The sequence below is a fragment of the Symphalangus syndactylus genome, chromosome 4 (genome assembly GCF_028878055.3).
Source record: "Symphalangus syndactylus isolate Jambi chromosome 4, NHGRI_mSymSyn1-v2.1_pri, whole genome shotgun sequence".
In the NCBI taxonomy this organism is placed as follows: Eukaryota; Metazoa; Chordata; class Mammalia; order Primates; family Hylobatidae; genus Symphalangus; species Symphalangus syndactylus.
In genome coordinates, this window is record NC_072426.2 from 52,909,425 (window position 1) to 52,933,120 (window position 23,696).

Here is a 23,696-nt window from a genome sequence, read left to right on the forward strand (position 1 = left end):
TATTAACAGATAAGAAAACGGAGAATCGGAGATATGGAAAAACGTGCCCCAGATTTTAGACCTTTGGAAAAAGTCACTTAAGCTAACTAGAGGTCCCAGAGCTAAAGGCTGGGCGGCGCAAATGATAGTCACCAAAGCTTAATTCCGTTTAATTCCTTAAAAGGCTTAGAGTCAGTTTCCTTAAAAGGCTTAGGCTCAGTTTAAAATAATCGGAAGCTCAGGCCCTGAGTCCTACCTCTCCCCGCCCCGCGCAGGCGTTTTCTCCCGCCCCAGCGCCAGTTTGTTTCTCCCTCCTGCCCCGCCCCTACTCAGTTTCCTTTGGTTTTTCCTTCACTCGCCTGCGACCCTGTCGCCTTGAATGACGTCAAGGCCGCGAGCACTTTCATTGGTCCATTTCAATAGTCGCGGGATACTTGAACTGCAAGAACAGCCGCCGCTCCGGCGCGCTGCTCGCTACATCTCTGGGCGTCTTTGGCCCGCCACACTGGGCAGTGCCTGCCTGCGCCTTTCGCAACCTCCTCGGCCCTGCGTGGTCTCGAGCTGGGTGAGCGAGCGGGAGGGCTGGTAGGCTGGCGTGGGCTGCGACCGGCGGCTACGACTATTCTTTGGCCGGGTCGGTGCGAGTGGTCGGCTGGGCAGAGTGCACGCTGCTTGGCGCCGCAGGCTGATCCCGCCGTCCACTCCCGGGAGCAGTGATGTTGGGCAACTCGGCGCCGGGGCCTGCGACCCGCGAGGCGGGCTCGGCGCTGCTAGCATTGCAGCAGACGGCGCTCCAAGAGGACCAGGAGAATATCAACCCGGAAAAGGCAGCGCCCGTCCAGCAACCGCGGACCCGGGCCGCGTTGGCGGTTTTGAAGGCCGGGAACCCGCGGGGTCTAGCGCAGCAGCAGAGGCCGAAGACGAGACGGGTAAAGGGATGCGGGATATCTGCAAGAGGGTGGGTCGAGCAAGGTTTGGCATTGGCTTAGCAGGCAGGGAAGAGTGGCGAGAAGGCATGTCCTGGGCTTTTGGAAGGGGGCCAGGGTCTGGAGTGCACTTGGTGCTGGTGTGTGGGATGCCACAGTAGGAATTTTCCCATTATTAGCATCAGGACCCCGCCAACACTGTGTGTATGCTGCCTGTCTGCTCTGTTTAGGGGGCATCTGCCTGTACATAATGGGGTCAAACCAAGCTCTAAAACGTGTAGTCTTCGCTCAGCTCCGCGCCTTTCTCTCCACTTTTAAACCCCAGGCACTGCTGTAGGACTCTGACCCATATCCTCCTCACGGTTAAGAGATGAAAGAGATGACCTCTACTTTAGAAAAGGGTGTACGAAATACTTTGCTTTTGGCAAATTCCGCCATTTTAGCCGGATTTGCTCTGTTGCTCCACCCTCGGGCGACAGTGGTTAACCAACACTTTTTTTTGCCATGTCTTTCCTAAACTTGTCATGTATTGGCCTGCCACCCCACCCTTCTTGTGGCCCTGATTAGTTTTGCATAATTCCACCTAGTGTTATCTATTGATAGCCTTTGTGGGAATGCCTGTGTCAAATGGGAACATCCCTTCTCTTTTGAATACTCAAACTCTTCTTTGTCCCAGAAAGTTTAATTCCTGATAGAGTATTTGGGAGAAAAAGCAAAGGCCAACACCCGTAAGAGAAAGAATGCAAAACTCTATTTAGTAGGCTCAAAGCCAGTTATTAATTTTTTTTTTAGGTTGCACCCCTTAAGGATCTTCCTGTAAATGATGAGCATGTCACCGTGCCTCCTTGGAAAGCAAACAGTAAACAGCCTGCGTTCACCATTCATGTGGATGAAGCAGAAAAAGAGACTCAGAAGAAGCCAGCTGAATCTCAAAAAACAGAGCGTGAAGATGCCCTGGCTTTTAATTCAGCCATTAGTTTACCTGGACCCAGAAAACCATTGGTCCCTCTTGATTATCCAATGGATGGTAGTTTTGGTAAGTTTTAAGGAAAATCTGTATGGAATTACGGTAATTATAATTATTAGATGATATTAATGATTTGCATTTTAAGATGTCTTATGTAGTCATTTTGACTACAGTGAGTTAGGTTTAATATAACAAGGCTTAGAAGGGATGTGACTTATCTCAGATCTCACAGCTAACACTTGACCTGGTGACATACTAAAAAGGTCCTAATCCAGTGCTCTTTCAGGTTCACTGCCAGTCACATCAATCTAATTATAATTAGATCTTAAATGCTTATTTTAATCTGATCCCATAAATGTGTTCTTAGTTGGGAGAATAGATTTCAGTTTTATTTAACTCACTTCTTATATATCACTTAGAGAGTGCTATTTGAAGATGCAGTCTTAAATATTGTGATTACATAACATCTCTTCCAGTTTTATAATTTTGTTTCTATAAAACCAGTCTGGATTATCATCTGATACCAGAAAGTGACACTTTTCCTCCAAGTAAATAGTTGTACCATGGCTGTTTACCCTTACTCATATATTAAAGTAGCTGCTGTAAACAGCTCTTTGCAGTTTGTACTGTTTCTTTGCCCTAGGGATATTGAGTCACTGGACAGCTCACTAAATCCAATCTCATTTTAGTTTTAGTTGTATTGATTGTGAGGAAGGAGGGGTGAGCAGGAAAAGTCCTTTGGAAATTATAATTTGTGTGTTTTTATCAAAATTTTGCAGAAAATGTTTAATCTCAAGGTGATCTTTGAAGTGAGAGGAATAATGGATGATACTCTGCTTCAAAATAATTTATACTACAAAAAAATAAATTATTTATAGTGTTAATCCATTTGCCCATAACAAACCTAATTTCTTAATAACACTTGTTAATGGAGGCCATTTAACTGATTCTAGCTATTGCCTACTTGGGCTTTATATATGTCAGACTCTGGGATCTGCAGTTTCTCTTAGGGCAAATCTTAGATATTATCTCAAAACTTGGATTTTAAGTGTTCTGTCCTAACAGAACCACCATGCCATTTGCTCCTTTCTGTTGTGGAAGATGGATACTTTAAGATAATACCTGATTCTCATTTTCCTGTTAGGGGCCTACCAATATGTTTCTTCCCCCCCCGCCCCCCCCATTAACTAAAATCATTCCAAAGCTCTATGTACAGAGATACTGAGACTAGGGTAAAATATTCTACATATTTTGTCATGAGAAGCTCTTTTTAGCTTGATGAAATAAGTGCTTTCTTAATATGAGATTCCTTCCATGGCAGTCATTTTTAGCTATTAAACTAAATAGACAAACAATTAATTTAATCATATCTTTTGAATTGTCCCAGAGTCACCACATACTATGGACATGTCAATTGTATTAGAAGATGAAAAGCCAGTGAGTGTTAATGAAGTACCAGACTACCATGAGGATATTCACACATACCTTAGGGAAATGGAGGTAAAGGTTCTCTGAATCCAGTTTGTATAATGTATTTGTTAAATGTGGCTAAATGAAATTGAGAGGATGATGTTTAAATTTTTAAACTAATGAATTATTCTAATGCTACAGTTAAGTTTATAGCATGTAGCCTCTCTTAATGGTAAAATAATCTAATTGCAATTTTTACACTATAATAATTTTAACACTATAAATAATTTTCTCAATAGGTTAAATGTAAACCTAAAGTGGGTTACATGAAGAAACAGCCAGACATCACTAACAGTATGAGAGCTATCCTCGTGGACTGGTTAGTTGAAGTAGGAGAAGAATATAAACTACAGAATGAGACCCTTCATTTGGCTGTGAACTACATTGATAGGTTCCTTTCTTCCATGTCAGTGCTGAGAGGAAAGCTTCAGCTTGTGGGCACTGCTGCTATGCTATTAGCCTCGTAAGTCTACCTTGGTTTGTTTAAAAGTGATCACGATCTTTTGTCTAGGGAAGAAATTGTTTTTTAATGGTGACCTTTTAACATACACCAGGCAGAGAGTCAGTGACTACTTTAGGGATGGCAATGTGGTGGGGCTTGGGGCAGTGGAGGAGGATGAAACTGTGTTCTAATCTAGAACACTAATTTCCCCCCAACTGGATTCCTTGAACATGATATAGTATACTAGGTTACAAATTTTAAAACATTTTCCTTCCAATATTACTTTCTGGCATATAAGCAGTGTCTCTTTTATTAAGAAGTAAAGGCGGGGTGCGGTGGCTCACGTCTGTAATCCCAGCACTTTGGGAGGCCAAGGCAGGTGGATCACTTGAGGTCAGGAGTTCGAGACCAGCCTGGCCATCATGGCAATACCCCGTCTCTACTAAAAATACAAAAATTAGCTGGGCATGTTGACGCATGCCTGTAATCTCAGCTACTAGGGAGGCTGAGGCAGGAGAATCGCTTGAACCCCGGAGGTGGAGGTTGCAGTGAGCTAAGATTGCACCACTGCACTCTGGCCTGGGCGACAGAGCAAGACTCTGTCTCAAAAAAAAAAAAGAAAGAAAAACTAAATCTAAAAATGAAAACATGAAACATATTTTCCTAAGACTTGTATTTCCTAAATTTTCAGGTACTTGGTGAACTCTGGCATTGTTCCCATCTTGAGAAGTCTCATGCCTTTCATTTACTTCCTTTGACTGAACTGGGGAAAATATCTCAAAAGTCCTTTATTGATTTGGACCTTTTAATTAGCAATTAGCTATCCAGTCTCTACTAGAAATGATGATCAAGTGTCTGGAAATGCAGTTGGTGTGGATTTTGGATTCATTCCATATTCTGCTAATGGGATTTCAGAATTGGGATAAGGAAGCTTGCTTCTCTTTTAGGACTGATTACTTAAAACTTTTTTCATTGTAGAAAGTTTGAAGAAATATACCCCCCAGAAGTAGCAGAGTTTGTGTACATTACAGATGATACCTACACCAAGAAACAAGTTCTGAGAATGGAGCATCTAGTTTTGAAAGTCCTTACTTTTGACTTAGCTGCTCCAACAGTACATCAGTTTCTTACCCAATACTTTCTGCATCAGCAACCTGCAAACTGCAAAGTTGAAAGTTTAGCAATGGTGAGTTAACTTTCATTTTGTTGAATGGCAATTCTTAGGTAATAATTAGGGGTAAGCCCTAATTCCTTTGTACAGGAACCTAGTTCCTTTGTACAGCAGTGGTGAAGACATTTAGTATTCAGAGGGAGATTAATGCTGCAGTATGGAAGAAAGCCTACTGCTGGCAAAAGATAATCTATCAGGAAAGCACTAGAAGCAGAGGTCTAAGGATGACATCTTGGGGATGGGTAGTCAGAAGAGTTGTTTTTTAAAAGTTAATAAAGGAGGGAAAATACAGGATGAGGATGGAACAGAACACTAAAATGATTGATATGTTTAAAGATGAGGCTGTGAAATATTTTTTCTAGAGTTGCTACAGAGCCATTATCAAAGGTAGGAAGAAATTAGATTAGAAGGCAGAGGTTTGACATTTGAATTCTAAATGCTCTTGTGATCATAAGTATTTTTTATTCCAGTTTTTGGGAGAATTAAGTTTGATAGATGCTGACCCATACCTAAAGTATTTGCCATCAGTTATTGCTGGAGCTGCCTTTCATTTAGCACTCTACACAGTCACGGGACAAAGCTGGGTATGTATTACGGTCTTCACACACCTATCTTGTGACTGAAATGCCTGTGCCAGATTAAATAATAATTGTCCTACAAAACTGAGGGTTGCCTAGATGTTCTTACTTGGAAAAACTTCAAATATATACAGTTGACCTTTGAAAAACACAGGTTTGAACTGTGTGAGTCCACTTACATATGGATTTTTTTCCAATCAAATGTGGACTGAAACTACAGTATTCAGGGGATTCACAACCCATATATATGGAAGGGTGAGTGCAGGACTTGAATATGTAGATTTGGCTATATTTGGGAAGGGTCCTGGAACCAATCCCTCACGTACACTGAGGGATGATTATATACTGTTTAAGGCATGTTACCTGTTGAACAGTGTTCGTTAGGTAGTAAGCTTAGTTGTAACTTAAATTGAAAAGTGAGCTTTTTTAAAAGCATCTGACCTGTTGCTGGCAGGGAAAATAGTAAAAAATGGATCAAGAAATGGAATAATGGCCTGAGAAAACTAGTAGTTAGTTGGAAAAGTTAAAGATTAGTACTGGAATTTAACATAAGCTTAATGCCAACTATTTACTGTGTTTGGTGTCTGTTACTAAAAGCAAAACTCAGGGGTTCTCTATTCCTTTCTCTGTAGCCTGAATCATTAATACGAAAGACTGGATATACCCTGGAAAGTCTTAAGCCTTGTCTCATGGACCTTCACCAGACCTACCTCAAAGCACCACAGCATGCACAACAGTCAATAAGAGAAAAGTACAAACATTCAAAGTAAGAATTAACTTGGATATTGAAGCTTACTTTTCTAGATTATGGTTCAGAGATCTTTGACATTTTAACTTTATTCATGAATCTGCCATAGCCTCCTTGAGAAGCTGTTCTCTAAATTGGTTATGTGTTTGAAGAAGGTTGTAGTTCATGCTTTCTGCCCTGGGTCTGGGGGAGAAGAAAGAAGGAAGGGGGCATGCATGTGTGTTTCAGGGACCAGACAGTGTTTCTAAAACCATCAAGTCGGTCAGACAGAATTAGCATTTTTTAGTTCCCAATACATGAGTACAAACATTATTCCATGATCTCCTTTACCCAGTGAGTTTTTACTAAAAGTGCTTTTTGTTTTTTCCTACTTACAGGTATCATGGTGTTTCTCTCCTCAACCCACCAGAGACACTAAATCTCTAACAAACAATGAAAGACTGCCTTTGTTTTCTAAGATGTAAATCACTCAAAGTATATGGTGTACAGTTTTTAACTTAGGTTTTTACAATCATTTCTGAATACAGAAGTTATGGCCAAGTACAAATTATGGTATCTATTACTTTTTAAATGGTTTTAATTTGTATATCTTTTGTATATGTATCTTAGATATTTGGCTAATTTTAAGTGGTTTTGTTAAAGTATTAATGATGCCAGCTATTAGGATAATAAATTGATTTGGAAAACTTTGCAAGTCAAATTTAACTTCTTCAGGATTTCGCTTAGAAAACTTTACTTGGTTTACTACATAATGGGAAGTGAAAAGCCTTCCTCTAAAATTAAAGTAGGTTTAGGAAAACAGACCCTCAAATTCTGACATTCATTTTCCTAAGCAACTGGATCAATTTACTGATTTGGGCATAATCTAAGCAGATCTGAATACAGTATTCAGAGATAGATAGATAGATAGAGTAGAGATCCCCAGACTTTTTCGCTCTTTGTAAAACTGTTTGTTTGTTTAGGTTTTGCGAGGTAAACTCAACAGAGGTTGGGAACGGAAGAGGGTGGGAAGCTTATATGCAAATTAACAGACGAGAAATGCTCCAGAAGATTTATTATTTTAAAGCACAACATTAAAACCAAAAAACTATGTTTAAAATCCTGCTAGATTTTATAATGGATTTGTGAATAAAAAATACCCAGGGTTCTTAGAATGGAATAAATATCCCTTTTAATAGTTATATATACAAATATACAACTGTTAGCTTTAATTGGCAGCTCTCTTCTTTTTTCTTCTTTTCACTGGCTTTTTATTTGGTGCTTTTTCTTGTTTTGCACTGGTGGTCTGTGTTCTGTGAATAAAGCAAAGTAAGAATTTACTAAGAGTGTGCTTGTTAAGTTTTGGATTATTGAAATAAGAGGCATTTCTTAGTTTTCCAATAGGATATAAAATGTGTCAGCTATGAGTAAGACTGGCATCCAAAGAGTTTATATTATAGATTTAGGTCCTAATTTTTATAAATCACAAGGCAAAGAAATCACAGAACAGATGGATCCCTGATGAAAAAGGGATGTCTTTTTGTTTATAGTCATGTGGCAAGATGAGAGTAAAACCAGACAGCAAACCTCTAGAAGTGTTGGGTACATGTATACATTTGAAATAAACCAGAAATTTGTTACCTTATTTTCTTTGGAGTCTTGTCTGGTTCCAAAATGATCATTTCTTCTTCTTCACTATCTGACAGTATTATGGGAGCATCTTTGTTTTTTTATTAAAAAAAAAAAAAAAAGTTAAGCAATCTCTTGCAAAATTTATTTCTACATGAGTTTATTTCTATCAGATGTTCTAAAACTCTTATTTCTGGGGCTGGGTGTGGTGGCTCACACTTTTAATACCCACATTTTGGTAGGCTGAGGCAGGTGGATCACCTGAGGTCAGGAACTCGAGTCCAGTCTGGCCAACATGGTGAAACCCCATTTCTATTTAAAATAGAAAAATTAGCCAGGCATGGTGAGGCATGAGAATCACTTGAACCCAGGGAGGTGGAGGTTGCAGTGCCACTGCACTCCAGTCTGGGTGACAGCAAGATTCCATTCCAAAAAATAAATAATAAAAAATAAAACTCTGGTGGAGGCTTACTCTTCTCTTTAAATCAGCTTCTTAGAGCACTCTAGAACTCATCTGTAACATTTGTTTCTTTAAACTCTTATTTCCTACAGGTGCTTGAACGGTGTGACAATTTGGTACATGTCATAATAGAAAAGCTAGGGGGAAATCTATATAGCATCTTTTGTAGAGACAAGTGAATTGTTTGTGCTACTCTATTCCTCCAGAAATAGTTCCAGTTTACATTCCAAGAAATAAAAGAACCCATTTCCCATATACCTTTGGCATTGCTGGTGTTTTTAATACTGCCCAAAATACAGTAACAAAAAATGCAATGTCATTTTTCTTTGGATTTTATTTGTATTACTATCAGGGCTGACCATGAAAAATATTACTGGCCATTGTATACTTTGAGAACTGCTCCATGTATTTTGCCCATTTTTCTCCTGATCATTAGTTAATGATATACATAAAATGTGAATTAACCCATATCAATTATTTGTATTTTTAGTTTTCAATTCGTTTCTCCCTTTCTTCACATGCTTTAGGAAGGCTGTACCTGCTCCATTTTTCCAATTCTTAGGTCCACCTTCATTATATTCAGTTGAAAATATTATTCACTGTTAGAAGAATACACTAAACAAACATAAGAGGTATATGCAAGTGCAAGGATATTGTTAACGGTGGAAAAAATGGAAACAACTTACATCTTCAACAATAAGAGAATTGTTAAACCAACTAGTTATATTCAATGCTATACAAGTCTATGCAGCATTAGCTTACATCACTGCACAGAGTAAATAAATACCTGGAACAAGTTCTGGAAGAATAATACCAAATAGAAGTAACCACTGGGAAATTTGAGTAAGGGTCCCAATCAATGGGAAATTTTTTCCTTACCTATTTACTTAAGTAAAAAAACAAAAAGCCCAAGCTCTGGTAATGTTCATAAGCAATACTTTCTCTCTTTGAAAACAGAAGTATTTGCATTACATTCCTACTAAACATATCACCTTCAATTTTCCCTGCCAGCCTAGCTCCCAGTTCCTTGTAGGATTTCTGTTCTTACCACGTAAGAAAATAAGTCATTCTAGTAGACCAGCAAGAATTTGATTTTTTTTTAAAGTAGAAATAAGCATACATAAAAACAACTTCTTCAGTTCTATGGCTTTCAGAATGCAAGAAACGTCTAGGACTACCAGTATTCTAGTCACTTATAGAATTTTTTTATGTTCTAATACTGCGATGTCTAGTATGGTAGCCACTAGCCACATGTGGCTGCTTAATTTTGTATTAAGTAAAATTTAAAATTCAGTTCTCAGTAACACAAGCCACATTTCAAGCGTTCAATAGCCACGTGGGGCTAGTGGCTGCTATACCAGTGTAGATACTTAATGTTTCTATCATCATAGAAAGTTTTATTTAGACAGTATTATATGTTATGATATGGGATGGGCTGTTTGTTTCAGTCTAGAAACTACAAAAACAAGACAGCACGGAGGAGTAAGATCTTCAAGAAACTCATTTCCTTAAAACCCACCCAAATACATACACACACAAAAAATTTTTTTTAATTAAAAATATCACTATCATTTTATGCCGAAGTGTACCACTACTCTACAAAGATATGCATATTCTTTTAGAAAGTAGCATTAGTATTGCAGTTAGCCACAATAATTTAGTTGAAATTTAAATCACAATATTTAGCCCCTCTAAAAATGCAATACTTACATCCCTATATATAACTACATATCTATATTCTCTCTATATAGTATCCTGTATGTTATCTAGTATACATCTTTATATAGCTAATATGCTATATATTACTATATATAGTGATAATATATACACTTATGCATTATTATATATATAACTATATGGTAATACTATATATGTAATATATAGTAATAAGTGTGCCATAAAATGTCACCTACCTTGGCTTCCAATATCAGAGACTTCTACTCCAGTGTCCATTTTTATACTATCAAGAATGATAGCTTCATCACCCCCGCCTTCATCATCTTCCTTCTCAGAGTCTTCAAGATCACCCCAGGAGTTTTCTACTCCCTCTCCAATTTGGGCAGTTCCAGGAGTCCATAGCACAGGTGTAGAAACACTTAACAAGTTAAGAAAACTGGGTAACAAAAACATTGCTATTTGATGGACTGCTGAAGATGAGAATGAAAGTTTTCTTCTTGTAAGATTGATTCAAGTGTGCCTCAAGTTCCTAGGGGAAAAAAAACTTAATATAGCTACACTATGGATGGCTGAACAATGAAGAAGAAAAAAACTCAGGCAAGATTTTATGGATGCAATTAATAAGAAATGTGAAGAGACAGATTCTCAACATTTTAGTTATAGTACTAAATTAAATTGGTCCTTAAAACAAAATCTGTTTTTTCCAGGCTAACTGAAGAGAAGCTGAATGTTATACCATCAACAGAATATGACTCACAGCTCTATCTTGTATTTTAAGTGTTTTCTCTAACAAACTAGTGTTTACAAAAACTAATTTCAGTATACACATCCTTCATATAGCCTAATATTATAATGCCAAGTGTTATGAATCTTGTTACTGCAAAAGCCACCAAATAAAGATACACTTCTGAAGGAGGTTCTGCTTCAGCAATGATTTCTTCTGCTTTTTCTTCTACATCCGAGGTATCAATAGGGGCCTTTTCCATTTTAAATGCTGTGATCCTTTGATTTGCTATAGACTCTGCAAAACCAAACTTTCCACCTTCTTTCCTGTATGTGGGGGTTTTTTTGGTAGGAAGGAAGGGGGAGGAAGGTAACAGATTGGATAGAAGACAGGAAGGGAAAAAAAACTATTATTTTATCCTTTGGTGGATGAAAAATATTGGAAGAGAGTTTATCTAACTTAACCTCACCAATTTATTACGCCTAACAACAATAAATAGTTAGCATAATCATTTATTAAACCATGTGCCAGACCATGTGCTAGGTGCTTAAAATATACTATTCTCTAACCCTCAAATCAGCCCTACCAGGTAGTGTTAATATCCCATATTATAGAAGAGGACACTGAAATGTTGGGTTATGTATCTTGCTTAAGATAGCACAGTAAGAGGTAGAGATGGAAATCAACCTGTTTCCTTCCATTAATTTGAGTTACTAGATTATTTTTATCCTAAGAAAATGTTAACTGCTAAAGAAAAATCTTATGTCTCCAGGCACGGTGGTTCACACCTGTAATCCTAATATTTTGGGAGGCCCGGGGGGTGGATCACCTGAGGTCAGGAGTTTGAGACCGGCCTGGCCAACACGGCGAAACCCCATCCCTACTAAAAATATAAAACTTAGCCGGGCATGGTGGTATGCATCTGTAATCTCAGCTATTTGGGAGGCTGAGGCAGGAGAATCACTTGAAGCCATGAGGCGGAGGCTACAGTGAGCTGGGATTGCACAAATGCACTATAACCTAGGCGACAGAGTGAGACTTCATCTCAAAAAACAAAAATCTTACATGATTTTTCAATATAGGTTATATTTAAATTGCAGAAAATAAATCCAATTTTCTAAAAACACACTAAGTCATATACTCAATTGAGATTAACAAATAAGGAAAGATCAAGTGTGAAATTTATATGGTTGCCCTTGTTCAAGGAAGATCCTTAAGAGAAAAAAATATATTAAAAGACAATTTAGGGCCATTTCCTGTTCCCTGTGTTGTGTCTTGGAGTCTGGAGCAATGAAGGACCTCTTGCTCTTAGGCGGGTCTTTTCTCTTTATTGTTTTGGAATTCTGGACTTGACCCAGACTTAAATTCCCATCTGTGATGCATTTTGCAATAAGTGGGTTTGATGCCAACACTTTGAAAGATATCCCTCATAAAACAAAAGGACAAGAATCACCAGCTCCCACACAAAGTAAAAAACGTGAACCTAATTTTAGCAGTGTTAATAAGGAGCAACTATCCACAAGTCACTGCATCAATAATGCTTGTGTTGTAATATCCTCTCCTCCCTAAGGCACAGGAGCAAGTGACACATACTTGTCTGGGAACCAGATTCATTAATACTTTTATTGTATCCGTCCAAAGATGAGTAGCAATATCTGTTACCAGTTTCACTACCTTTTGGAGTTTTGGATAACATATCTATACCATGGTATTTACACCTTTTAATGAGTCAATTTTAAGTGAAATTGCCATTCTAACTTCGTATGTGAAATCAAGTTCATGCATAATAAAGCTTGCCTATACTAAAAAAAAATAATAAAAATTTAAAAAATGAAAATAAAAGACCATTTAGTTCTGAAAAAGTTACTTACCTTACTTTTTGGTCATTCTCCAAAGCTTTCAATATTAGCTCTGTAATTTCTGCTACTTTCACACCAGCGATTTTACTGCATCTCAGAACCTATTTATAAAAGTGAATTCTGTTGTTTAAAGACAATAAATGGTTTTCTCTAACGAAACTAAAACCATGAAATTTTTCTACCTTTATAATTTAAGCCTGACTTTTCCAAACATGAATACAATGTAAACACAGATTAAGGCAAGATGTCAAAGTTGTTTTAAGATATGTGAAGGACTATCACATTAAGGGAACAGACATAAAAACTTTCTTACACAACAGTATAAAAGATACCATGGAAGAGGCCACAGACACATACACGCTCCAGGATGCACTAACTTCCTTTCTCTGTGGGTAATCTGGATAGTACTTGTGATGCTGGTAAAGATGATGATGATACCAGAAACTAACATTTATTGCACTTAATGTGTGCTAGACACTGTGCAATTTATCTATTTATATCCTTATAACAACAAGGTGTTGGCAATAACATCATTCCCTATTTTACAGATAAAGAAAGTGAGACCCAAAGATATAAAATCTTTTGCCCAAGATCAGCTAGTACGGGGGCAGAACTAGAATTCAAACTAAAGCAGCTTTTAATCACCTACACTGTATGCTATATGGAGATCTATTTTCTAAAAGCTCCCATGTGAATCTGATATACAGCTGGGTTTCAGAACTACTGTCAATTGTAGTTCTAAAAGTAAAACTATCTTTTTACATAATGTCTACTATTGGATGTTTAAAAATTTTTATTTGCTTTTGAGACAGGGTCTCATTCCGTAGCCCAGGCTGGAATGCAGTGACACGATCTCAGCTCACTCAACCTCCACCTCCTGGGCTCAAGCAATCCTCCCACCTCAGCCTCCCAAGTGGCCGGGACCACAGGCATGCACCACCAAGCTCGGCTAATATTTATTTATTTATTTTATTTTTTATTTTTTCAGGCGGAATTTTGCTCTTGTTGCCCAGACTGGAGTGCAATGGCATGATCTCAGCTCACTGCAACCTCTGCCTCCCAGATTCAAGCGATTCTCCTGCCTCAGCCTCCCAAGTAGCTGGGATTACAGGCATGTGCCAGCCACCACACCCAGCTAATTTTGTATTTTTAGTAGAGATGGGTTTCCCCATGTTGGCCAGGCTGGTTTTGAACTCCTGACCTCAAGTGATCCACCAGCCATGGTCTCCCAAAGTGCTGGGATTACAGGCGTGAGCCGACATGCCTAGCCACTTTTTTTTTTTTTTTAATAGGGATATAAATCTTTTTCTTCACTAGACCCTGCTTCTAGATGGAAGGGTCAGACTCTAGCAGGCCAGACATGGGAGCACCAAGGTAGGAAGGAGGAGGATACCTCATAGCCACCAGTCAACAGAATGTATTTAATAGTGACAGTACTGAAACCAGATTCTAACACATCCTAGAATCAATCACTGGAAGTATCCCCATTGGATTTTTGTTAAAAGAAAAAGCATCTAAAGAGAAGCAACCTATTATTAATGGGACATTAATCAAAGCACTAACTTGATCTTTTAGTAGCATTATCCCACCACTGGACTGGATAGTACAAATCTCTCGATGTTTGTTCATGGCAATCACCAGCAAGCCATCCATCACACGTTCTTCTCGTTCATTGGGATCCACCAATAAATATGTTCTGAAATGAATGTTAAACGGACCTGAATAAATCTGAGGCTGAATGCTTACCATCTTCTGGGTAACGAATTTTTAAAAGATGGCATCAATAAAGTCAACAGAGAATAAAGGTCTGAGCCTATGGATTTGGGTCACTGAAATGGGGAAAGAGACAAGAAAATTATTGTGTTTATGAACACAAATGAATGCTAAGTGGGTATCTCTAGTTATTACAATGAAATCACATTAAGTTCAGGTTGGATTTACTTAAATGATATATAATCTAAACCTAATGCTATCTCTTTGATTAAATGACTTCTGGCTCATTAATAAAAACTTAGATAATGTTAATTTGGTTAACCCTAAAGTTGCCCTAATGTCCTGTACTCCAAAGTTCTACTGCGTTCTGCTAATGGCTCATGAAAAAAATACTGTCTATTTCTGCACTGGCCGGTACATTCGCCAATAGTCATCTGTGGTTACTGAGCCCTTGAAATGTAATCAGAATATGTAAAATAGTGGATTTCAGAGACTTAGTGGAAACAAAAGAATGTAGACTATCTCATGAGTAATTATCAAAATACTGATTATTTCATTAATCATTTTATTTCATTAACATGAAAACATATTAATTAAAATATATAAAAATTAATTTTACCTTTTTAATGTGACTACTGGAAAATTTTAAATTACACATATGAGGCCAGGCATGGTGGCTCATGCTTGTAATCCCAGCACTTTGGGAGGTCAAGACTGCAGGATCACTTGAACTCATGAGTTTGGGACCAGCCTGGGCAACAAAGGGAGACCCTGTCTCTACAAAAAAAAATTTTTTTAATTAGCTGGGTATGCCACACACCTATAGTTTCAGCTACTTGGAAGGTTGAGGTGGGAGGATCACTTGAGCTCAGAAGTTGGAGGCTGCAGTGAGCTATAATCACACCACTGCACTCCAGCCTGGGTGAGAGTGAGACCCTGTCACAAAAAAATAAAAAAAAATTTAAAAAGTAACAAAGCCTGCGCATGGTGGCTCAAGCCTACAATCCCAGCACTTTGGGAGGTGGAGATAGGCGGATCACTTGAGCCCAGGAGCTTCAGACCATCCTGGGCAACATAGTGAAATCCCATCTCTACAAAAAATAAAGAAATTAGCTGGGCATGGTGTGCACCTGTGGTCCCAGCTACTCAGGAGGCTGAGGCAGGAGAATCACTTGAGCCTGAGAGGTTGAGGCTGCAATAAAACATGCTCACGCCACTGCACTCAAGCCTGGGTGACAGAGGGAGACCTTGTCTATAAAAAAAAAAAAAAAGAAAGAAAAGAAAAGAAAAAGAAACAGCCAGGCATGGTGGCTCATCCCTGTAATCCAGCATTTTGGGAGGCTGAGGTAGCTAGATCACTTTTGAACTCAGGAGTTCCAGACCAGCCTGGGCAATATGGCAAAACCTCTTTTTTACAAAAAAATACAAAAATTAGCGAGGCATGGTGGTGCATGCCTGTAGTCTCAACTACTCGGAAGGCTGAGGCTGAAGAATCGCTTGAGCCCAGAAAGCAGAGGTTGTAATGAGCAAAAATCGCGCTGCTGTACTCCAACTTGGGCAACAAAGCCAGACCTCATCTCAAAAAAAAAAAAAAAAAGGAAAATAAGAAAATTATATATATGGTTCACATTTTATTTGTACTGGACAATGCTGGCCCATTTTCCTCTGATAAAACTCTACATTTACAATCACTAAAACTTGAAAGTTTTTCTCTAGTCCTTGTGCACAACACTGTGTGAAATATTTTTATCTTCCCTTGTTTCTAAAGGAATTTAAGGCTCAAGTTTTCATTTGAAAGCACCATTAAATGGACCTGAAAAACTCCAAGTTTTCTGCCACAGGAGGATTTAGCAGTTAAGTAAAGAAAATGCTGGAAAACTGAAGAACATTGGATTTTTTTCTTCCAGTTTGTGAACCATCCCCCCTTGTAACCAACTCCTAGAACTACTCCATCTAATATGCTCCAAAGTCCCCTATCTTCCAGTAACCCACAGTAATTCTCACCCCACTGTCCCAAATTAGAGGCTAGCATGTAATTCTCTTAACCCCTGTACATCCTTAGGAAACATAAAACACTACCATGCCATAGTAAATTCCTAAGTTTGTAAGTATGCCATGAAAAGAAAAATGTTGGGAAGTATCTTCATCATAGTATAAGAGTTTTGTTACTTCTATTGAGAAAGCTCTTTGCCAACTAATGCCCTTACAAAGAAAGAAAGGAAATATAAGGTGCTTTAATATTAAGTGTTTGTTTAATATTAACATGACATACTTGAGTAGAGCAATAAAATTCCTAGATGCATTTGTAATTTTGGCCCATAATAAGGCGAGGCTTACCCTTGCTGGAAAAAGGCAAAACTGACACAAATGGGCATGTGGTGGATACTTAATGGTACAGGATCACGCTCTTCAGGTGTATACTGTTTCAAAAGAAATGTTTAATAATTACAGTCACTAAGTTACGAACATCCAAAAAAATCATCTTGCACATCAAATACTAAAAAATGAAGTTCCTTTATTCCTTTGAGTACCCAAATAACTTCTTTTATATTAATAATTACCAGATTTTGCCACTCATGTTCCTCAAACTGTACAACTTTTTCAAAAAGCTTTTTCAAAAATTTACTGACACATAATTTACATCCCATAAAATCCACTCTTTTTTTTTGGAGACGAAGTTTCACTCTTGTTGCCCAGGCTGGAGTGCAATGGCGCGATCTCAGCTCACTGCAACCTCCGCCTCCTGGGCTCATGCGATTGTCCTGTGTCAGCCTCCCGAGTAGCTGGGATTACAGGCATGTGCCACCACACCCGGCTAATTTTGTATTTTTAGTAGAGATGGGGTTTCTCCATGTTGGTCAGGCTGGTCTCGAACTCCCGACCTCAGGTGATCTACCCACCTTGGCCTCCCAATGTGCTGGAATTACAGGTGTGAGCCACCACGCCCAGCCAAAATCCACTCATTTTAAGTATATGATTCAATTTTTAGTAAATGTATAGTTATGGATACATTCACGGACCCATCACCACAATCTAGTTTTTCTTTTTTTTTTTTTTTGAGATGGAGTCTCACTCTGTCGCCCAGGCTGGAGTGCAGTGGCGCAATCTCGGCTCACTGCAAGCTCCGCTTCCCAGGTTCACACCATTCTCCTGCCTCAGCCTCTCCGAGTAGCTGGGACTACAGGCGCCCGCCACCATGCCCAGCTAATTTTTTGTATTTTCAGTAGAGACGGGGTTTCACCGTGGTCTCAATCTCCTGACCTCGTGATCTGCCCGCCTCAGCCTCCCAAAGTGCTGGGATTACAAGCGTGAGCCACCGCACCCGGCCCACAATCTAGTTTTTTAACATTTCCATTACTCCCCAAAATGCCTTTGAATCTGTCTGTAGTCCGCAGGGGTCTGGTGTACTCCCACCCTAGCCCCAAGGAATCACTGATCTATCTTATTTCTGTCTCTATAAATCTGACTTTCTGAGCAATCTACATAAATGGAAAAAAAAATTGTAATGTTTTGCACCTGGCTTCTTTCAACTTAGCATGCTTCATGCACCTTGCAGCATTTATCAGTAGTTCTTTTCATTACTGAACAGTATTCCATTATTTGTATAGATGACATTTTGTTTATCTATTCACCAGCTGGACATTTGGATTGTTTCCAGTTTCTGGCTAATAAATGATGCTATGAACATTTGCATTCAAGTCTCTGAACATAATAAGCTCTTATTCCTCCTGTAGATTCTTAGGCATGGAATTGCTGGAATTTTTTTTTTTTCTAATTTTAAGCCATTGCAATTTGTTTTATTATAAGGTCGGCCGGGGTAGGCGGCTCACGTCTGTAATCCCAGCACTTTGGAAGGCCGATGTGGGCGAGGTTGGGAGTTCGAGACCAGCCTGACCAACATGGAGAAACCCTTTGCAAAAATACGAAATTAGCCAGGCGTGGTTGCACATGCCTGTAATCGCAGCTACTTGGGAGGCTGAGGCAGGAGAATCACTTGAACCCGGGAGGCGGCGGCTGCAGTGAGCCGAGATCACGCCATTGTACTCCAGCCTGGGCAACAAGAGTGAAACTTTGTCTCAAAAGAAAAAAAAAAAAATTACAAGGTCAAACCTGCTGAAAGATGTACATATAAGAGAGTGTTTTCAGCTGGGCATGATGGCTCATGCCTGTAATCTCAACACTTTGGTAGGCCGAGGTGGGAGGATCACTTGAGCCCAGGAGTTCGAGACCAGCCTGGGCAATTTGGTGAAACCGTATCTCTACAAAAGATACAAAAAATTAGTCAAGTGGGTGGCACATACCTGTAGTCCCCGCTACTCAGGAGACTGAGGTGGGAGGATTGCTTAAGTCCAGGAGGCAGAGGTTACAGTGAGCCGAGATCACGCCACTGCACCCCAGCCTGGACAATGGAGTGAGACCCAGTCTCAAAAAAAAAAAAAAAAAAAAAAGTATTTTCTTCTATTGCTATTTTTCTCAATATAGAATGCTGTCTACACTTAAAACTTAAGCTGCCAAACTTTTCCAACATGGCTGTACCATTTTACATTCCCACTAGCAATAACACCACAGTATTCTTTAATTGATTTTTCAAGTGTAGTAATCGCTTTCTACTTTTTTCACTTCCTTATATAAACTCCCTCCTCTAAAAGAATATTATCTCTACTGTTAATATTATCTCTACTGTTATTTCTCACTTTTTAATGGTTCTGCTTCAGTCTACTGCCTAAAATCAAAATTATGAATCATTGCTTAGAAAATCTGGGCATCTGATGTATCTTTTTGCAACTTCAGGATTCAAACTACAACTATAGTGCACTTTCATTATTCTAGCATGTAATTTATATAAATCAAAACTGACATACTCAGAACAAAAGATAAAGACAACGCAGGGCAATGGTTTTCAAAATGTGCTCCCTGGACCAGCAACATCAGTATTACCTAAGAACTCAAAGTTAGAAGTACAAAATCTTAAGTCCTAGCCCTGTTTTACTTTGGGAGTAGAGTCTGGCAATATGTTTTAACAAGCCCTCCAGGTATTTCTGATGGACTTTTGTCATCTCTTTGCCTAATAAACAAAAGTCCTGGAGACAAATATGAATCTGCTGATTCCTCAGTGCTTTTCAGCTATTGCATGCCTCCTGCAGGTAAGCATCTCACTGTGCTGAGATTCACGTATTTTTCACACATATGGCCCCTAAACGTTAAGTCAACCACTTCATCTAATGTTCAATCCAAAATAGTCATCTAATTCTATTCTGGAAAATCAGGCTAGGGTATGTTCTTACTGACAAATGTTTCAATAGAGGAACTGTTAAGAGATTTCCAGGGCAATTTTGACCATATGCAGTTTTAGTCTTACAAATTTTTAGAACCTATCCAATTGCCATCTACAACATAACTTCACTAAAAACAAGTTGCCTGCACATTTAGGACCCTCCTCATTCATTCATATCAAGGATCCTGGTTCACATACGAGCTTACCAGTGTTACTTCATCTCCTTGGACAGAGACATCAGGTCTTCGGAAGTGACATAAGGACACGATTGCAGCAATGCTGGCAGCATCAATAATATTTCCATCATGATTTAATAAATGTAGGTCTACACGTATTTGCCAAACCTGATAGTGAATTTAAAATAAAAATAAATCCTAACTGATTACAACCGGTGGCTATTTATCAGGAAAAGTAACATTTGTACAAATTATTGTTTCTTGCTGTTAAAACATGCAGTTACTCCTTCTACTTTGTCAACAAAAAATATATTTTAGAAAATTTAAGCCAAACATCTGAAATACTATGTGAGTCATTTAACAACAGAACACATAGTTTAAATAAATAGAACCACTCTAACATTTAACACTAAGATTTTCCTAACCTCAAATCTAATTACATTTTTATCATGTCTGTTAAAAACCACAAACTCTACGCCAGGCACAGTGGCTTATACCTGTAATCCCAGCATTTTGGGAGGTCAAGGTGGCAGAATTGCTTGAGCCTAGGAGTTCGAGACCAGCCTGGGCAACACAGCAAGACCCTGTCTCTACAAAAAAAAAAAAAAAAAGTTTTTTTGTTAGCTGGGTGGAGTGGCATGCACCTATAGTCCTAGCTATTCGGGAGGCTAAGGAGAGAGGATCTCTTGAGCCCAGGAGTTTAAGATTACAGTGAGCTATAATGACACCACTGTACTCCTGCCGGGATGACAGTGTCACCCTGACCCTCAGAGAAAATAATGAAATTTTTCAAAAATTAAAAAAAAATTAAACTTTTAGGTTTTGTGATATTTTTAATAATCTTACAGGTAATGCAAATAGGAAGTATTATACTTAGGTATGGAATATGGAAAGCTAAATGACTTCTCTGGGATAAAAATGCTTGTCAAAATACCCTAATCAAGAATCAAATTCTGGCCAGGCACAGTAGCTCACGCCTGTAATCCCAGCACTTTGGGAGGCCAAGGCAGGTGTATCACTTGAGGTCTGGAGTTCAAGATCAGCCTGCTGGTGAAACCCTGTCTCTACTAAAAATACAAAAATTAGCCGGGCGTGGTGGCAGGCGCCTGTAGTTCCAGCTGCTCGGAAAGCTGACTGGGAGAATCGCTTGAACAGCGGGGGCAGAGGTTAAAGTGAGCTGAGATTGCACCACTGCACTCCAGCCTGAGCAACAGAGGGAGACTCTGTCTCAAAAAAAAAAAAAAAAAAAAAAAGAGAATAAAATTCTAATATCCTAATGCAGCACAATTTGTTGGGATTAAGATTTTCAAAGTTATCCCTGCCACTGCCATGGTGTGGCCCTGTGTAAATCGATAAACCTATCCAAATGAAGGATTTCATCTGTTCTTGAGTTCTGCATGAAAAAGGAAAACTACCTGCTTCTACGAACTCATGTAGAAAACATAAGATGAGAGATTATATGAAAAAGCCACAAGTTCTTTGAACAAAATATTTTTACACAAAAATCTAAGTTGCTATTTTCACCCTTTTAAGATAATGCTTTTTGTCCCTTCAGAGAGAGAGAGGTAGCACAAAGTTCTAAGGGTATCACTCAAGAACATCTGAAGTGAACCAGTACAAAACTGAGTTAGAGTTAACTAACGTCCTGAGAATAAAAGCATAGATACCGGGATCCATGATCGACAGTATTCATCCTAAGATTAAGAATTATGGGCATATTCCCCACCTTTTCACCAGCAACAACACAGAGAGATTCAGTGTCTATACACTTCGAATTTCTTAGACATCTTTCCAAGAGTCGATTCAACTTCACCAAGAGATCTGACTGCCTATAATAAGAAAATAGGAATGGGCTAATGTCATGAAATATAACCCCAGGTATTAAAACAAAAGCTCACTGCTGTTAGGTTCTCCTAGGACTAAAGCAGCTTAAGAAAAAGATTTAAATACCTGCCAGGTTCGAAAGCTGGAGCGGCCATCTGAGAGAGTTCAAGGTTAAAAAAAAGAATGCCTTCTGTTGCCCGATTGAGTTTTGGAGACACAAGTTCACAGGAAACCTGTCCAAGAACTCTGCAAAGATAAAGTTACAGAGTATTAACTAATTAGACTCTCCTTCCAAAACAAAAAACTGAAACAGATAACAAGTTTCAATCTTAATGTGAATAATATCATACTCAGCCAAATAAATCATAGGAAGTAAAAATACATAAAGTATAATATACACAGAAATAAAACATAAATTGGTACAACTAAAAACACGACAGAAAAAACACCTCTCTTCCTATTACAATGTTTACTATTCCACAGATTGTTCTAAAAAATCAAGTGACCTTTACCTCTAAAGCAAGTATTTATTGATACAAGATGACATGAAAACTTGAGATTTCTTAAGGGTTTTCACATGGCATAGTTCACCACCATTATGTGACCAAATAGCCTCACAACTTTCAAACGAATATTTGAAAACCTAATTTTCATGTCACTCAGGAAAAAGAAAGCAGGATGTACACTTAATGACAAGATGCTCAAGATCTCTACATTAGTGTGAGAAACAAATTCGATATGATCACTACTGGTTGTCTATACGATTTATAGAAGTCAGAAAGAACTATGTGATACGTGACAGAAAATACGTTTATGATTAAAAAGTTCAAGTGTGATCACAAAATCAAAAAATCTTGCATAAAAAAATACTTATTTTTGTCAGCTAAACAAAGAATACTGTCCAGACTTCTTAGCTCTTTATAAACAACCGAGTCAATAAGGTCTTTTTTCAAACTTCTCCCTTCTGAATGTGTATCTCATTTAAATTCTGTTACCTTGTTTTTCCAAGTTCCACAATGCAGCATCCGTAATCTGTTCCAAATGAGATCCTGATGTTCCTATAATCATAGGTTTGTCTGCCATCCAGCCGCTGTAAGCACAAATTCATTCATTAATTTATTCCTTCAACAAGTATTTCTTAAGCAACTACTTTTTGTCTGGCCCTGGGCTAAGCACTTGGGGGAAAGTGGAATCCTAACCACCCCGCCCATACAGGAAAGTTGAAACTACTGCATGGACAACTGCTGGGGTGACTGGAGCCTTGAAAAGAACCTGTCGAAAAAAAATAAATAAAGCCTGAGGGATGGGGTGAACGTGCCGGCCGTTCCCCTAGTGGCTCCCCGGGCCCAGGCGGGCCAGCTATGAGGCCACACCTTGAGACCCCAGCGCCCACGCAGTGCGCAATTCTGCGGGCACCAAACCATACCTTCTTCTCTTCGATGGCACGGAGTAGGAAGCGGCGTTCGCAGTTTGAGAGTGGCGTTTCCTTCATGGTGTTGGGTCACCGGCCCCACAGTCACCAGAATCCGCGGGAAAAACGGAACGCAACTTTTCCTTGCGCGCCGCTGCTCGTCCCGAGGCGCAGGAAAATTACGTCATCAAGGCGCGGCGGCAGAAAATGGGAAATGCCTTGGGTTGTCGCTACTGCGCAGACTCAAAGCGTGATTGGGGCAGGCCCACGGGCTGCGAGAAGCCATTGCGGCTTTGGGAGGCCGTTTCTGAACGTGAAGTTCGGTTTTTTTTCTCATAAAGTGTGGAGGAGAAAAGGATACTTAAAATAACCATGAGAGTGATAGAAATTAATATCAGTAGACCGCTCTCACACTTCACCCTTTGCTCAGTCCTCTCGCGGTGTGGAGACTAGACAGATACTATTGCAATTTCACAGATGAGTTGACATTGGCCCCTAGAAAGCCGCAGATGCAGGATTTGGAGCAGATTAAATGAACAAACACTGGAATGAGGCGGCATAAGGGTTGGGGGAGAAAGTTAAGTTGGTGAAATGGGATGTTTTTGTGGCCAAAGGTGAAATCTTGTGGGATCTGAGAAGTTGATGAGAATGGAGAATGTTCGCACGTAGTAACTAATGATGTTACTAC

General features: G+C 39.0%; 2 protein-coding genes across 4 annotated transcripts; one reads left to right on the forward strand and one right to left on the reverse strand.

Moving 5' to 3' along the window:
• Positions 1 to 96: 96 nt before the first annotated feature.
• Positions 97 to 7,905, forward strand: CCNA2 (cyclin A2). The gene is made up of 8 exons (XM_055274687.2): positions 97 to 908; positions 1,698 to 1,941; positions 3,260 to 3,372; positions 3,582 to 3,805; positions 4,763 to 4,970; positions 5,426 to 5,539; positions 6,166 to 6,299; positions 6,659 to 7,905. The coding sequence occupies exons 1-8, from the start codon at positions 696 to 698 to the stop codon at positions 6,705 to 6,707; spliced, it is 1,299 nt and encodes a 432-aa protein (XP_055130662.1). The 5' UTR covers positions 97 to 695; the 3' UTR covers positions 6,708 to 7,905.
• On the reverse strand, positions 7,321 to 23,202 carry EXOSC9 (exosome component 9). 3 transcript variants are annotated; one of them, XM_055274685.2, is made up of 13 exons: positions 23,024 to 23,191; positions 22,593 to 22,687; positions 21,724 to 21,843; positions 21,500 to 21,602; positions 19,804 to 19,941; positions 16,660 to 16,742; positions 14,173 to 14,305; positions 12,622 to 12,710; positions 10,930 to 11,076; positions 10,263 to 10,444; positions 8,151 to 8,201; positions 7,902 to 7,980; positions 7,321 to 7,573 (listed from the first exon to the last, which is right to left on the reverse strand). In XM_055274685.2, exons 1-13 carry the CDS (start codon positions 23,087 to 23,089, stop codon positions 7,489 to 7,491), a joined length of 1,371 nt encoding a protein of 456 aa, XP_055130660.1. In that variant the 5' UTR covers positions 23,090 to 23,191; the 3' UTR covers positions 7,321 to 7,488. The 3 variants fall into 3 exon arrangements, with proteins under 3 accessions (XP_055130660.1, XP_055130661.1, XP_063494010.1); XM_055274686.2 differs by lacking the exon at positions 8,151 to 8,201 and having other exon boundaries at positions 23,024 to 23,202; XM_063637940.1 differs by lacking the exon at positions 7,321 to 7,573 and having other exon boundaries at positions 7,942 to 8,964.
• Between the last annotated feature and the right edge of the window lie 494 nt (positions 23,203 to 23,696).

Bases quoted from the DNA above. Each gene is read 5' to 3' on its own strand.
- CCNA2 (XM_055274687.2), top strand. From the start codon at position 696: ATGTTGGGCAACTCGGCGCCGGGGCCTGCGACCCGCGAGGCGGGCTCG. The intron at 3,373-3,581 runs GTAAAGGTTCTC...TTTTCTCAATAG, and splicing joins CATACCTTAGGGAAATGGAG to GTTAAATGTAAACCTAAAGT. The intron at 6,300-6,658 runs GTAAGAATTAAC...TCCTACTTACAG, and splicing joins GAAAAGTACAAACATTCAAA to GTATCATGGTGTTTCTCTCC.
- EXOSC9 (XM_055274685.2), bottom strand. From the start codon at position 23,089: ATGAAGGAAACGCCACTCTCAAACTGCGAACGCCGCTTCCTACTCCGT. The intron at 12,711-14,172 runs GTTAGTGCTTTG...TTTTATAAATAG, and splicing joins TAATGCTACTAAAAGATCAA to GTTCTGAGATGCAGTAAAAT. The intron at 8,202-10,262 runs GTAGGTGACATT...TATTTTAAATAG, and splicing joins CTCTGATATTGGAAGCCAAG to AAATGGGGTTTCACCATGTT.